Below are 15474 nucleotides of genomic sequence, written 5' to 3'. Positions count from 1 at the left end.
GTGACAGCGAGGTGTGAGAGAAGAGTGCAAACCAAGTGCATCCAGCAGTGAGGCAGCAAAGGAGTCCCATGCCACTCAGTTGCTTCTTGTGACGTTTTGACATGCTCGCCTAGCAATAAGCACTGAGCAGGATGCTCAACTCTGGCCTAGGCAAGCCAGGTGAAGTGACTTTGCCCTCAAAGCTTTTAGCTACATGTGGAGGTGTCCTCATACAGCATATCCAAGAGCCGAGGTTCCACTTCTAAGATCTGTCTGCACTAAACACATCAGCTCACTTACTTTTTAAAATTCAAGTTCAAGCAACTGGACAATCAAGTTCAGTGAATGTACTTGAGCTGCAGAGCCAGAACTTTACCCTCCAACCCCAAGGGCACAGATGTCTATAGTTTTCCCTCAAGACTGCCTCTCAAGACACTTTATATTCTCCATTAACTACTAACACACACTACTAGCCCAAGTTAATTAGCACTTAAAACTCCACTTGCTCTGCCACAGAGCAACATGCCCTGCTAGAAGGTGGCTGGATAGGTACTGGAGAGCTGAACCTATTCCTCTYTTCCCAGAGCAGTTTAGGTCTCCAGTGACTAATTAACTGTCCTCTCTCATCAGCAAGCAGCTGCTACTTAGATGCAGCATGCAACAGGGCAGGCAGCAGAGAGCAGCTGCAGAGATTTCTGACAGAGCTGGAAACACTGACGCAGCTGCAGCAAATGTCCCATGTAAAAAAACTAGAAGCTCACTTCAGGGCTGGCTGACCCTAAAACAAGCGAATTTACCTGGCAAGGCACCCTCTGCAAAGGAAGTACTTATGGAAGAAGGGGCCAGAAGAGCAAGGATTCTGTGCATTCAGCCATGAAGCAGGACAAAAGCTGCTGGATTAAGGGACTAACACCACCAGGTGGGGAGGGCCAGGAATGCAGAAGGAACAGTAGTTCTCAAGAAATGCAGCCCTGTGGTCCTGCAGTGCGGTTGCCCTGACTTGTTTTACCACAGGTGCTGGGACACGCTGTTAACCACTGGATTTATGCTCATAAAGTTATACAGAGTCATGCTCCTTTCCAGGAGAGGGGCATGGTGAGCACTGGTCTGTTCCCATAAAAATGGGAAACAATACAGCTGGACTGGGGAACCCCAGGGGAAACTGAGGCAGGGCTTGCCTGCACGGCTTTGCTTGGCTGCTAGAGGACTCCCACGCAGGGAGCTAACACAGAGCCAGGGAAGAAGGCATCTTGTACCTGCTCAGCTCCCTTTCTGCAAAGGGAAACCATGCTTCAGGAGAGCACGAACAAGGRTGTGAAGCTACATCCAGCTGCCTCATTTCCTCTTGTAAGCTGAGCTGCCTTTATTGGCTGTGCATGACCTTAGCCCAGTCCACATACAAGATCAAACACATTAAACTAAACCTCGTTTACTGCAGTTTAAGCTAATGAGTTTTATCTGGCAGTTGAGATAGGCTATGAATACACCCACTGCCAAAACAGGCAGCTCAGCTCCCTGGTGGGATTCATGGCACTGCTCATTTTGAGCATATGCCCAGAGCAGAAGCAGCAACACTAACCTTTTCTGAGGGCTCTTGCTAAAAAAGGCTTTACAAGATCATGGTGTCGCACAGCCCTCCACTGGGCTAGAAAGAGRAGCAACAAAGGCACATGAGGCAAGAGGTGCACTAAGACATTTATTCATTAACTTGCCATCTCAGTAATTGTTTTTTATGTGGATGGCCCAGCTCCTCCCTGACACCTCTCCACACTCGGTGTTGCTAAACTGCCTCCTGCTTGGCATACTCTTATTCAACTTGTCTGCTGGAAGCTGTAATGCAACAGTCCAGAATGCAGCTGAGCACAGCCACTGGCTCTGCTGTTATAACAAACACGGCTGGACGTCTGCACAGGGTCAACACTACAGGCAGAGCCTGCTGCTCTGCCAGGGCACGAGCCGCCATTCGTGTGCCTTTGACTGTTTCCCCTGGCTGCTTCCATCCTAGCATGGACCACAGCTCTGGACCTACGAGCGCTCCAGACAGCGCCGCGGCTGCCACGATGGCTCCTTCTGAAGCTGCATACTCTAACTGCAGGTCTCTGCTGCACCGATCATTGAGTTACACCTCATGGGCCCCTTGCAGATTAAAACACATTTTTATTTTTCAAGTGGAGGAAAAAGAAGCAAGTCAGGCATCCTAAGATCACACACAGCTTCTGGAGGAGTGGGAACTGAGCCCAGAACATGAGCCGTCTTGATTTCTCAAGATCTTCTGGGAAGGGGGAGACAGTTTGCACTGCAGCAACTGGCTCAAATTTGCTCTCCCAGGTTTGCTCAGGAGGTGGGTGCGTGGGCATCTTGCCACACAGCTGCTCCCTCCCATTACCCTGGCATTCACTATCTATTATTAAAGTCRGCAGCCCATCTTTGGATTTCCCCTTGGAGGGACAAAGAGCTGCCTGTGGCCTCCCACCTGACCACATCCAGAGATCAATCACAGCTGTACCTGTTGGACACAGCTCCTTGCTTAGTATTTCCTGCTGCACAAGGGTCCCTCTGGACCTTGGGAATCAATGACCATTTGACACTGTGTCAAGGTCAAGAAGGTAGCCCTAGGTGCAAACTCATTGACAGCTCCAGCACTGCAGCCAGGAAGCACCGACTCTGAGCTGGCAGGGAGAAGTGTTTTAAAAGGCCACGTTCATAAAATTGAATGTTACAGATGTCTGATGGTTTTATAATGCAGCTCTTGCAGACCAGCTGCCTCCTGCTGATTTACTATCATATTAACCCTTTAATAGTCCCTTGGACTTTCTCCAGAACAGTTGCCTGGTTCCATGAACTCAGAAACTAACACACAGTTACAAGCACAGGCTTTTGCTCCTGCAGAAGTCATTTAAGCTCCCTTATTTCAGAGGCAACAGGGACACTCATCTATAATCATCACTACCAACTGGCCATTTCTGTCAGCTTTAAGCAAGTCACATGCCCCAGCCCCCGCACTGAGCATCCATTTTTAAATTAGCCCGCTAATAACTTGCGAGCTTTACTTCTTTATCAGGAGCTTACTCTCTGATGGTTACTTAGAAGAGAGGAGCAAACACTGCAGGGTATGTTCTGGCACGGTAGCTCTGAGTCAGCTTGTGCCCTCAGAAAATATGCAAAGGTGAAGAGATGTACCCTGCCCCAAGGTACACCCAGAGGAAGGTTTTATTCCACTGCAGAAAGGAAAGAAGGTTGTTCTGCATGGTGACTGTGGTGCACATGGGGAAATTCGCAGGACCTCTGATCATGCTACACCCTAGGCCTTGGAGCATGCTCCTGACAAAGGGCTCCAAACTGGATTAGTTCCTGGTCCCCTTAGATCAAAGTTGAGTTCTGCAGTCTGTTCCACGCTCCATACTATGCTGGAAGCATGAACCGCAGGCAACCTAGCAAGCCCTCCTCTCTCTCCTTTGTTTATTTTTAAGCAGCATTGCGCTGATCCGCAGTACGGTAATTGAAACTGTAAAGCCAGACTACACTGAGATCTTCCCCTTTTCCACTGCCCTCTCTAAGGGGCTGGCTCCAGGTCCCACTGTGAACCTGCAGGATCTGCCAAGGAACATTTGCAAGCTACTTAAAGGAGCTGCAGCATATTTCAGCAGCAGGCAAGATGCTGCAGGTCAACAGGCCAAGGAAGCCAGCGCTGTGATGCAAAGCCAATGCTCATTTTGAAGCCAATGGCTTGCAAGTTAGCCCTAAGGTCCCTAAATACTTCATAACTGGCTAGTTCCCAAGCACAGAGCAGGACTAAGAGCAGATGCCAGGACAAAGGTGGTTTAAGGCAGCCCACAGACCCATAAAAGTTGCTTCTGAAGACTGAAAAAAGTAATGGAGAAAAACCATTTGGGCCCTGGTAAGTTTACAAGCACAGCGCAGCAATCACCACCTCCAGAGAAGGGTGTAGAAGGATCTATGTAATAAGATAGCTCAGGAAAACCCACAGTTGCACAGGAGGGAACACGGACTATCCTGCCCCTTGAGAAGGGAAAACTGAACTCACAGCCCTATTTTGAAAGTGAGGGGAACCGATAAATTGTGCAATTGCAATTGAGGGGACAGGGACGCAAGGTAATTGAGCACAGACCCCTGCCCATCTCTCCCTGACACAAAAGCACAAAAGAGACCATACACACAAAKAGAGTCATCCTGGGCCTATAGAGAAGGTTCACCAGGGAATCTAGATACTGGGAAAGTTCTGAAGGGATCACCCTTAAGGGATGACATAGGCAGCTCCCCTGCTGCAAGCACAGTGCCAACTTACCTGCAGGATATAATTCTTCCAGAGAAGCAGCCCAAACTGCCTGAGCACAACCATCCTTCCATCAGAAGGGGACCGCCACCACTTTGCAGGACTCTAGAAAGCAAAACCAAGAGCAGTGAACAATATATACTAACAAACTCAAGCAGCTCTCCACCACTGAATCCCAGAAACTCCCTGGAAAACCCTGCTCCTGGGTTTTGCTTGTTCCTTAGTCCCCACATCCAAGTTCACCGTTTCTAAAAAGGACAGGAGCCCTCCCAGGGCAGTATCAGCCAGAAAGCTTTCTCCACACCTGCCTGCACTTCAGCTTCCAATTTGATTCTCAGGAACCCTTGCAATGAGGGAGGAGCTCGAGCTTGAAAGCCCTGTGCACTCCTCACTGCTCTCAAAGCTCCCAACAAGGAAGTCTGTCTTCTGCGATGGGCAGTACTGCTCCACAACTCTCTTCCCAAGAGCACCTTTGCAACCAGCTTAGCATGCACCATTGACAGATCATAGGAAGGACCATCTCAACAGCCTGAGACTGAGACACTCACTCACTAACCCCCCCCCTCCACCACACACACACCCCAGAAGAAAAATACTTTTGTCAGCTGGGAATGCAAGCTTCATTTTGCTACAAGAATACATGTTCTTCAAAGACTTGAGAGCTTCTGACACTTATACTACCAGAAGACCTCCCACCCCGAAGGAGAAAGATGGCATCACAGACCTTACGTGTCTGTAACAAATCTGAGTGGCTAACCCTGTTTCCTGCCTGATGTTGCAACAGACGGCTCATCCTTGAAACAATGGAAAAACAACTCTCGTGCTCCCTCTCCGAGGGTCATTATTAGCCATTAAGAACCAGTGGCGTCTTGGTTTCCAGTGTCATCAGATCCCAGTCATCTAGATGACCTGTATGACACCAGTAAGCATCTGGATACACAGAAAAAGAGGCTGCCGTTCGGAATTCCAACCTATAAACACCAAGACACCACAATTACTAAAGCGCTGACACACACCCAATACAGTGAGCCTCATATGCAGGCCACGATATTAGAGAGTGGGCATAAAACACGTAGCAATACTACAAGCATATTCGTGCTCGTTAGAGCATATTAGCAGCCATGTGAGACAATTACCACCGCATGAGTGGAAGTGAAAAAGACAATATCCACCTCAAGCACACTTCTATCCCAGGGTCTTTTGCCCTAACGTTTCAAGTAGCTCCTAAAGATTGCTATGAAAAGAAAGCTATTGTGTAGCCTCCAACTCACATCTGGCAGCTTCATCCCGTCTGCTTTGTAGCAGTCTTTTACCCAGCAACAGGGGAGTGGAAAACTTTTGTTAAATARTGGGAACGCAGGATTATAGAACCACAAAAATGGTCCCAGGAAGGCCATGAAACTACTTGTAGTCCGTTATTTTGGAATTGATTAAGATTCTAAATTGTTCCTCTGACTCCTGGAATGTCAAGGCTTCAGAACTGTTGGTTTGCAACATTAGCAATGGCTTCACAAAAGATCCTCTTATTTGAAAGATGAGAGGCAAGAATGAGAAAAGCACAGGGAATCAGAATTAAAGAGGAGCATGCAGGAGAAAGATCAGTGCTGTGGGGTAATACACCTTAGTCATTCTGCTCTTTTTGAAAGAATCTCTCAGCCCTCTTCCCATTTCCAGTTGAACTATCTCTCCAGTTGAAAACTATCCAAATTGTTTTGGTCCCTATTTGCAGAGAAGTTTTCTGATGAAGCATTCCTGTCACACCAAGAAACGAGCTGCAATTACATACGCCTGCTAAGTTATCTAGGAATGCAATACAAACAAGTGGCCAGCCCTAGCACAAGCAGATCCAACAGCCACAGCTGTCTGACTTAGGACCACTTTCATCAGCATAATTTGACCCCAGGACACCTGAGATAAAAGGATGTAACACAGCCCCATTGAAGGCTCAGAAATTTGTCCTGCTCCTATGCAGTATACCAAGCAATTATCTTTGGTAATATCTACCTAAACCTAAAGGTCTTGTGTCAGGTAGCTGGATTCACTTCTCCAATACATCACATTCTGCAGTTGGGACCAAGAAATGCAAACTGCTAAACTGTGGGAAACAAGCTATTGAGCTGAGCAACACCTCTGCCTGCTTCATCAGAGACTGAGCACAGGAAAAAACCATCTTTCTGCAGAGATGGCTATCCTGGCCCTGGCAGTATCAGTCAGCCCTGCTTTATCCTGGCACCAGCAGCCTCATTCCATGAGCAGACAGCTCCCAGTTTTTAACTCAGAGTTACTCTTTCCAACTGAGCAGACCTATGCTTAAAACCCCAGCCTCACAGTTTGATCTGTGAGCTGACAGCACTCAAGGTTACTACAGACACAGAGGAGGAAACATTACATACCAGCAACACTACTGGAGACACTCAAGAGCGCATTCTCCAGTCCTGGTGGATATAGCAGGCACCTGCCTGCTCTCATACACCCGCCCATGTTCAGAGACACCTTGGGCTTGTGCAAGTGAAGGAGGCAATGCAGGGTGGATTTTGTTTTCAGCAGGTACTACACTAAACCATTACTTGCAGAGATACTAAAAAGCCAGCTCTGATCACATGTTACAGTGATTAGCTGCACTGGGAGTGTCACAAAAACATGGACTAGTGGTGGGGTGGAGCACAGTGACTGCTGATGATTATGAAGTCTCACATACTACCAGCCAGAAAGCACCAAGCCTTCTCTGCCTTTATATCCTGTGCAGCACCATGGTTCCTCAGCCATTCCTCTCATGTCACATTGGGAAATGCTGCAGTGGGATCTCACAGATGGTGGGATCCAGGAGCAGTAAGAAGATGCTTTCCCCTCCAATCCTAGCAGCCCTGAAGCCTATTAGTTAACAGCAGGAGCAACCAGAGACCTGGAGGATGGGAAGGGACATGGCGCAGTCTCCAGGCATGTTCTGTGTCAAGCTGATGTTGCTCCTCTGGACAAGGAGGGGGGCTTTCAGTTTTTCTGACACACTGGGTGCTTCCAGGAGCTCCACGGCAAATGCAGGCCTTCTTCACCTCTCTCCACATTCACAGAATAACAAGTGTTCCCATATCAGAACATGTGCAAAGAACTTCACATTACCCAAGAAAAATTTCCAGAGCTCCTTGGGCAAACATAGCCCAAGATGGCCACAAGCAGGGACAGCCACCAAGGCTTTGCTGGCCCATTAACTGGCTTGTCCTYGGTGCTAGAGGTCAGCAGGCACTAAACCAACTCAGAACAAGCCTTTCTGCACATGCAGGCTCCTCACTGGGAAGGGCTGGAAGAAGCAGAGTTAAACAGAAACTGAATGTGGGCAAGATGTGCGCTGAGATACCTTTCCTTGAGAGCTGTGATGGGATCAGGGAAAGAGTAGATTCTCAGCAGTCAGCATGAGCATGCACAGCAGCAAGGAGCACCGGGCATCCAGGACTGCATTTGTTCATGTAGCCACTGTAGTCATCCAGTCCCTTCTCTCTGTGGCACAGCCAGGCAGGGAAAATAGGAAGCGCTGGACTGTTTGGCTTAAGCAGATGATCATCTCCCAGAGTGAGATGACATATTTGGCTTGTACCTTGGCGAAGCACAGGTTAGTCTTGTAAGTTATGCAGAGCTTTTTCTAGAGCTCCAGCCAGTGCAGAGATGCCTGCCTCACCCCAGTTGAGACTGCAGGCTGCCTGTGYGCAAAGACAACTTCCTCCTACTGATTCCAGTAGGACCAATCAGGTGCTGCAGCCCTGTGCAAGCACAGCAATTGCTTCCTACCTCACAAGGCCAAAAACACCCTCAGAGAGCTGGGTTTCCGAAGACAAAGCTGTCATAATACAATGTATCACCTCAAACCTCAACAGAAAATTCAAGGTATCAAAATGAAACAGCCAAGCCAACAAGAGGAGAAACTTGAGCTTAACTAATCACCCCGCTTGATCACTCCAAGATCAGTGAATGGTAAAAGTGCCTCACAAGCACAGTATTGACAGCTGAGTTACTGCGCTACAGCAAGAGCAAACGAAGTCCAATGCAGATCTGCCGATAAAGCAGCAAGCACCCGTTCACCTACCCTGCTCTATGCAGCCTGCTCCACACAACTAGCTCTTTGAGCCCAACATGGAGGTAGCCCACCACACGTGGAGTAAAGCTGACCTATGGAAGTATCAGCCCCACATGGTGAAGCATTCTCTCAGTTTGGCACTCATATTCCCATTCCCCAAATCGAAACTTGTGCATTCTCAGAGCAAGAAKCACATGGGTTTTGCTATTCAATATGCAGATATCAGGTTCATGCAACAGTAATATCTGTGCATGAGTGTCCTGCTCCACACACAAACTCAGAAGAACAGACCCACTCTGGCAGCCCAGAGAAGCCAATCAGATACCATCCTCCTCAGGCAGCAAGCAGAGGAGAAACAGCAAATGGGACTTTGCAAACACAGCTGCTGCTAGATTTCAGTTTAAACACATTCAAACTCATCACACRCCCTCTTAAGCACCATGTCTCCAGCTGGCCTCTAATCCACATTTGCCCTGGCAAAAATGCCATCTGTTTGCCAAAGAAAAGTGTGAAAATTTGCAGGCTTTTTCTAAAYTGAGAGGGCCTCTCTCTAGCCTCCAAAACCCATGTAGCTACATATTGCACACAGCAAAGTACATGACAGGATCTGACAGACGTTCAAAAGGACCACCTAAGAGCAGAAACTCCCTTCCTGCACTCACTTGAAAGGAATCAAGAGCTAAATGCATGGGAGGAAAACCACAGTCTCAGCAAGTACTTAACAGCGAAGAAAGCACCAGTCAGGACAGTCTGCAAATCAGTTTTAGACTTCAAGCCAGATCAAAGCCAATCAATCAGACATCTCAAATTGGCATTCACAGCTCAGCAGTGAGTAACCTCAATTCCCGTCATCTCCAGTTTGTGGCGATGTTTTGTTTGCATTAGAGAGAAGTCAAAAGTAAGCACAGAAGAACCATCAGAGTGCTCCGAGATAAGAAGCTGGAAATGGCAAATTGTGGCACAGTAGCCAAAACCAGCCCAAGCACAGAAGGGCTTTAGATGGCTGCAGAAGCAATGATAATTTACCAAAGGAAATTAGACCATAAGTCAAAAATTGAGGCAGCCACATCTTGCCAAGTAACCAAAGTTAAGATTTTGAACTGCCCTGGGGAATGCAAGTAGAAAACTTTTGCCTTCAGATTCAGGCTGGGAAAGATGTTAAAATTTTTGCTTGTTTGTTTCAATGAAGGAAAAGGCAACAAAGCAGGCTGTAGAAACAAAGGCTGCTCCCCTACAAAAATCTTATCTCCTGCTTCCATGTCTTTCCTGGCTTGCTCACCCTGTCGCTCTCTCAAAAAGTGAGCTGGACACGTTCTGACCACCAGGGCTGCTATTACTGCTGTGATCAAGGCTGTTAGGTTTCTGAGAAAATGTCAAGCAGCTCTTGGGTAACACGAACACTACACAAAATCAGAGAACTTCATTACTGCCAAATTTATCAAGCTCTTCAGTGTCCCAAGAAAATCAGTGCTGAACCTTTTGCTCACTGGAGAATGAGAGAAGAAAGAAGCTTGGTAAACTCAGGACTCCTACCAGATTTGAGAGCAAAAAAGTTTTTTCAGGCTCTAGCCATYCACAGAAATAATTGTTTCAACCCAGAACATGCAAAACCAGAAGGGAAAACTTCTGGAAAGCACTCTCTGGATCAGCCCCAAGCTCTGGGGCTTGGCTGTCCTGTGTCTGTATGCACATACAGTTCAGTGTACAGGCCCCTGTCCATTCTTCCGATAAACCTTCCTGCGTTTGACCGAGTCAAGGCAGGTTCCTGGCAGACTTGAGCAGTGGCTACTCGCTCAAGTGCGCAGGGATCATCTTCCTCAGGAGAGGAAGGTTATACATCGCCAGTTCAAGGTGATCTTCAGATATACTATTGCTTACCTTGCAAGAGGACACCGTGCAATTCACTGGCAACCCTACTTGCACTGCAGCTCCAGTACAGTGGCAGGTCAAGTTACCCTCCAGAAATGCTCTTCTACCTGACCTCAGTATTAAGCTCTGTAAAATAAGACTGATTTTCCCACAAAGTGGCATAGACAAAGATACAGAGGAAGAGAGAACAGCACTAGCTTCTGAGAGAACAACTCTGTGATAACACATGATCCCTAAGTTCCTACACTGGAAATACCCTGCTTTCTGCACTGGACCACGGATGRAGGAACAATCTCCTAAATATATGGGTACGGATTTACCCTGGTCAACTCCGCCAAAGTCAGCAAGAGAAAAAAAGTCCTCCTACATCCTCACCTTCAAGAGATTGGAGGAGCTGAGAGTGAGCTGAGGAGACAGCAGTTCAGCTCATGACTGAGATCTAGAAGCCAGCAACGTCTCATCGCTTGACTAGCCCCTGTGAAACTTCAGCACCAGAAGCAACACAAGGAGGAGTTAATCTCTCCCACACTGCCAAACCCAGCTCAGAGCAGTGCTGGATAACCCACCAGCCACACCAGCTGCCAGGCTGAGCTAGAGCTTTCCTGCTGGCACAATTTAGATCAGGACAGGCTGAGGATCGATGGAGATAAAGGCCAAAGCATCCCACTTCCTGACCCACTTCACACACCATCTTGTCATCGAGAGCCAGACATTCCTGGCTGCCATCTCAGTGAAAAGGGCTGAACAAGCTGAGAAAAGGCCATGTGCTCCTGGGAGCAGGCAATTATTTTAGAGCACTTACTGCATTTCTGCTCTTCTGATGTCCTGTTTCCATAGAAACAAGGCCTGGAAATGGCAGACATTTCTTTTTTAATCAGTACTTCTTTTCTCCCCACCAACTTGAAGACGACTTGCATCCCTGGAATACAGCTGCAGCAGGTGGGGCGGCATATGCCACTCCATTTTAGAGATCCCAGCACACCACTGTTGCTGGAGAACACGGTGTTCGCAGGACGGCAGCCACCTCGTCCCGGAGGTCAGGGCCGCGCTCTCCTGGGCCCTGCTAACACACAGGGCCTCTGGGCTCAGAGTGCCTCTGCACGCTCCCCCCCAGAACTGGAAATGTTTCTCCGTCCCTTACGGCACTGGATGTTGAAAGTTAAAAGCAAGACTGCCCGTGACCGAGGGAAGCTTTCTGGGAAGCATTCACAGAAACAGCTAGCGCCGTCGGATGCCTCTGCATTCAGGAAGTCCTGTCTTGTAACAGCTGGGTCCTTTTAAAAGCAAATGAAGCCGGTGGCATCCAGAATCACCAGCCCTTGGCCATGGGGTGTCCAGAGTCACCAGCAGCTCTTGCTGCCATTTCTTCTTTTCCTTCTTATCATTACAGGAGACGTAAGTGTCATGAAACAGACCAAATCAAAAACACAGAGCAGAAAAAAAATCCTACTGCAGTATAAGAGGTTGGGCAAAGAGAACAATAAAACTTTCTAGGAGGCTGCAGGCTTGGCAGGATCTGAAAGCCTGCTGACCTAACTCAAACACAAAACACACCGGCAGCTGCCAGGAGTTAGCAGCTTCACAACCTTCTACACAACCATGATTGAACTAGGCCCGCCACAGATCTGCTTTTCCTGTACACGAACTTCAGGCCTCAAAACAATGAAGCAAATACACACAGCATCTGGGCTAGATCCCGTTTGCGGAACTGGGCAGTCAGTTCTGGGCCTGGTACACCACGCGACGGCAGCCCACATCCCCCAGAACTGGAGCTGGGCACAGCRCTGGGGAAAGGCCTCTCTCCCAGACCCTGAGGAAGCGAAGCAAGGCAATGACAGATCTGGCATGCCCAGGAAACCCGGCAAGCTCATGGGTGACTGAAATAAGCCCAAAACAATACATCAGACTCTTTGCTTGGTCAGCAGCAAGAGAGAAGGAAAACAAAACATGCTGTATCAGAGCTGTTCTTTCTCTCTTTTTTTCTTTAAAAGACATACTGTCACTGATTTGTCCAGAAAGTTTGCAGTTACATGTAACACCGGAATTACCAAAACCAAGACAGTCAAACCATCTCTCTGCAGATTTAATGACCTCACAAGCTAGGCTAACAAACAAGGTCCAGAGCTTGACATGGGCTTTCTTGCAAGCCCTTGGGCAAACCACTTGCTGCCTCTCATTTGCCTGCCAGGGGATAGGAACACAAATCCTTGCAAAACCTTTGCACGAGCTTGACTTTCGTGATGTCTGAGCACAAGCTGTCTGTGTCCCACTGGAGAGCAGAGCCAAGATCACTCAACCTCCTTTGCTCTTTCACCTGCTAAGTCAATTACTCAGCAGTACCAACATCCCAGCAGAGAGAGGGAGCAAGATAAGGAAAAGCAGCTATAAAACCACTGTAGCTGGCTGTGTCTCAGGGCTTGGACGCATTGAGCAGAGTTGTGTTAACTGTCTGGGCATGCTGCAAGCCTGCAGCAAACAATTTGGAGGTTAGCTCCCTTCCCTTGAGGGCTAAATGAACTTGACTCTATTCGCTGTGGGCTAAAAGCATGCAAAGACAGACTCTGAAGCAGTAGTTTCATGTGTCTGAGGTCTCAAAACCTAAGCTGTGGCTTTTTACACTGTCAAGGAGTTGTTTGTATCACTGGTTCCTGCTTGGTGAGGAGCTCCAGCCAGAGCAGCCAGGTGGCAACCGCCTCCTCACTCACAGCACCTCCAAGAGCCATGGAGTTACCTGGTAGGGGACTATACAGGGCTGCTTCTCCCCAGTGCCCCACCTGCACCAGTCACTGTAAAAGATTCTGACCGGGTCTTTTGACAAATACCCAGCCCTGCTATGGATGTCAGGCCAGACTTTCCTCAGTTTCAGGACTGAGGCCAGCATGAGCAAAACAGGAGTCAATACGACCACCGCAGACTTGCTCACTAGAGCTCCCGCGAGGCAACAGAAACAGGACCAGGAGGAGCAGGCCCCAACAGCCACGCGGCATGAGAAGTTTATTCTCTGTGGAGGCACGGTACTGCCTGTAAGAGAGTTGAGTACATGTCCTTCTCCTTGAGCAACACTTCCCCTGGGCCAGACTTCAGGAAATCCGAGCTTTTTTCCCCATGTCCAGCTCAGCGTTACAAGAGCTCTTTTGATTCTGAAAGGAGAATACTATGCACACTGAGTGTATTTTCATCAGGCTAACGCTTATCTACCTGTTATCTATACGCAAAGGAAAGAAGCGGGGAAGAAAGGTAGCTTATCACTTTCTGATGCCTCAGCCAAAAAACATGTATTTTTCAGTCTTAATCTCCACTGCAAATGCAACTGGAGTTTTCCATAACACCCTGGGGTTTCAAATCTAATCCAAATCAGACCTCAACAGATCACAACCAGTTCAGCAACGTGCACAGTCCTTTGAATATACACCAATTCCAGCCTGTTCAGGCTGTTAAGTATTACTTTAGCAAAGACTGTTTCCTATGCCCATCGCTACAGAGCTGTTCTTTGACACAGACCTGGGTAGATGCTTTGCAGTATGTAGAGCACCTGGGTATCCAAACACCAGAAGAAAYGACTTGACCCCTCTTTGTCCATAGCAAACCTATGAAAGCACAGAAGCGCCACTGGATTTGATTTTGAAAGCCCACCTGATGACTACACGGACCCAGTTCTGAGGTGTGCTGTGTATTTGCTGTTCCTCTAAACACAACGGTACTTTTTCTCACATTCATTATCTGCATGTGCGTGTACGGAGGGAGATCAGGAAGGAACAAGGCTCAAGCGTCAAGGTGCGTGCCAAGAACCAGCACCCCCAGCTAAAGCTTCGAGACAACCACTGAAGTATCACACAACAAAACAACGGAACCAAGTCCCACCTTTCACATCCTGTATCATGCCTTTGAACGAGGTCAAACAGCCTACTTCACAACGCAGTGCCAAATACTTTCAGGCAGTCCCAGGATGCTCTCCCCAGGCAATCTCAATTAAACAGGAAGCTGCCTTATCCTGCAGTCACAAGCTGTTCTTCCGAGTAGTGATTTAAACCTGCTCTGGCCTGGAGATACTCACTAAGAAAACAGGCTTCTCCCCTTCAGGCCACTAACCGGTAGGATGCAAAGCTGCTCTCTACCATCCACCTCCCCAATCCCACAGAGATGGCAAAAGGCAAGGAAAGCTCTGCAGAGCAATATATTTCACTCCTTACCCTCTGCCTCCTGTGAAAGCCCCTTTCTCTCCTCTGCACGGTGCTCTCCACTGCAGAAGTCTCTTGCACAGCACGGGGCCAGACCTCCCCTGGCACTGCAGCATTACCAGGTCACCTCTTGAACGACACTGATTCACTTTGCAGACACGCCTTCCACCAGCAACTGGTTCCTACCACCCCTACCATACTTCCTTGCTCTACCACACCCTTGGCATCACTGGGAAGTCCAGCTGAGCCGGTAATGACAACAGACTCGCTCCCTTCCCTCCAACCCAGCGCTATAACATTTCAGCAGCTACATCTTTGAAATGCTCAGCACTTTACATGCAGCCCAAGGCCTTCCTTCTCTGCCCCCCTCCCCGAAACAGTGCACACAACAGCCATCGCAGCGGCTGAAACGCTAGAGAATAATCACAAACTCACTTCGCTCAGTGCGCTGCAGCATCGTGAACACATTCCCCTGAGCAGCCCGCAGCAGCGTGGTGAAGCCGGCGGAGCCTGGCGCAACAGCCTTGCCAGCAGCCAGAAGTGCAGCATGAGGCAGGGCGTGGGGCAAAGGGCGGGCAGGATGCCTGAGAGACATCTGGCAGAAGTAACCCAACACAACCTGGGCAGAAGGAACCCAGGTGAAAAAACAAAAAGGGATTACCTCAGCTACWACTTGACATTTTGCAGAAGAACTGCAGTCCCCAGAACCAGAACTGGCCCAAATCCAAGGCTCACCCGGTCCCAGCAGAAACAAGCCGGGGCCTAATCGACCCTGCCCTTGTCAAACACGTCGATCCGTTTTCCCCGGCCCCCCCGGGCTCAAGAGGCCTCTCCCCACCATGCACTCTCTACTCTTCCCCTCATCAAAAGCGCTTTCGGCCACTCGAAAGCCCGAGCTATCGCTATAAAAATATTGACCGTTTCACCAAGCCCTCTCCAGGCGCAGGTTTCCGGGTCGGCTCCGCGGAGCGAGCGCTGGGAACCGGGTCCCGCGGGGCCGCGCGCAGGCCCGGGCGCTCCCGCAGCGCCGCGCGGCAGCTCGTCGCCGCCGCGCCGGGCCCCGCCAGCCGCCCCGGCCCCGGGCGCGC

The 15474-nt window shown here is 49.0% G+C and overlaps 1 protein-coding gene across 1 annotated transcript in view; it reads right to left on the bottom strand.

Moving 5' to 3' along the window:
* Positions 1-14966, bottom strand: part of ABCA3 (ATP binding cassette subfamily A member 3) — a 46099-nt gene extending 31133 nt beyond the window's left edge. The window contains exons 1-2 of the mRNA XM_026079211.1: positions 14822-14966; positions 4286-4378 (exon numbers count right to left, since the gene is read on the bottom strand). Coding sequence (XP_025934996.1) covers positions 4286-4378; positions 14822-14935 — 207 coding nt within the window. The 5' untranslated portion in view covers positions 14936-14966. The remainder of the gene's footprint in view (positions 1-4285; positions 4379-14821) is intronic.
* Positions 14967-15474: the final 508 nt, after the last annotated feature.

The sequence above is a fragment of the Apteryx rowi genome, unplaced genomic scaffold (assembly GCF_003343035.1).
Source record: "Apteryx rowi isolate R43461 unplaced genomic scaffold, aptRow1 scaffold_494, whole genome shotgun sequence".
Lineage (NCBI taxonomy): Eukaryota > Metazoa > Chordata > Aves > Apterygiformes > Apterygidae > Apteryx > Apteryx rowi.
This window is presented reverse-complemented; position numbering and strand designations above follow the sequence as displayed.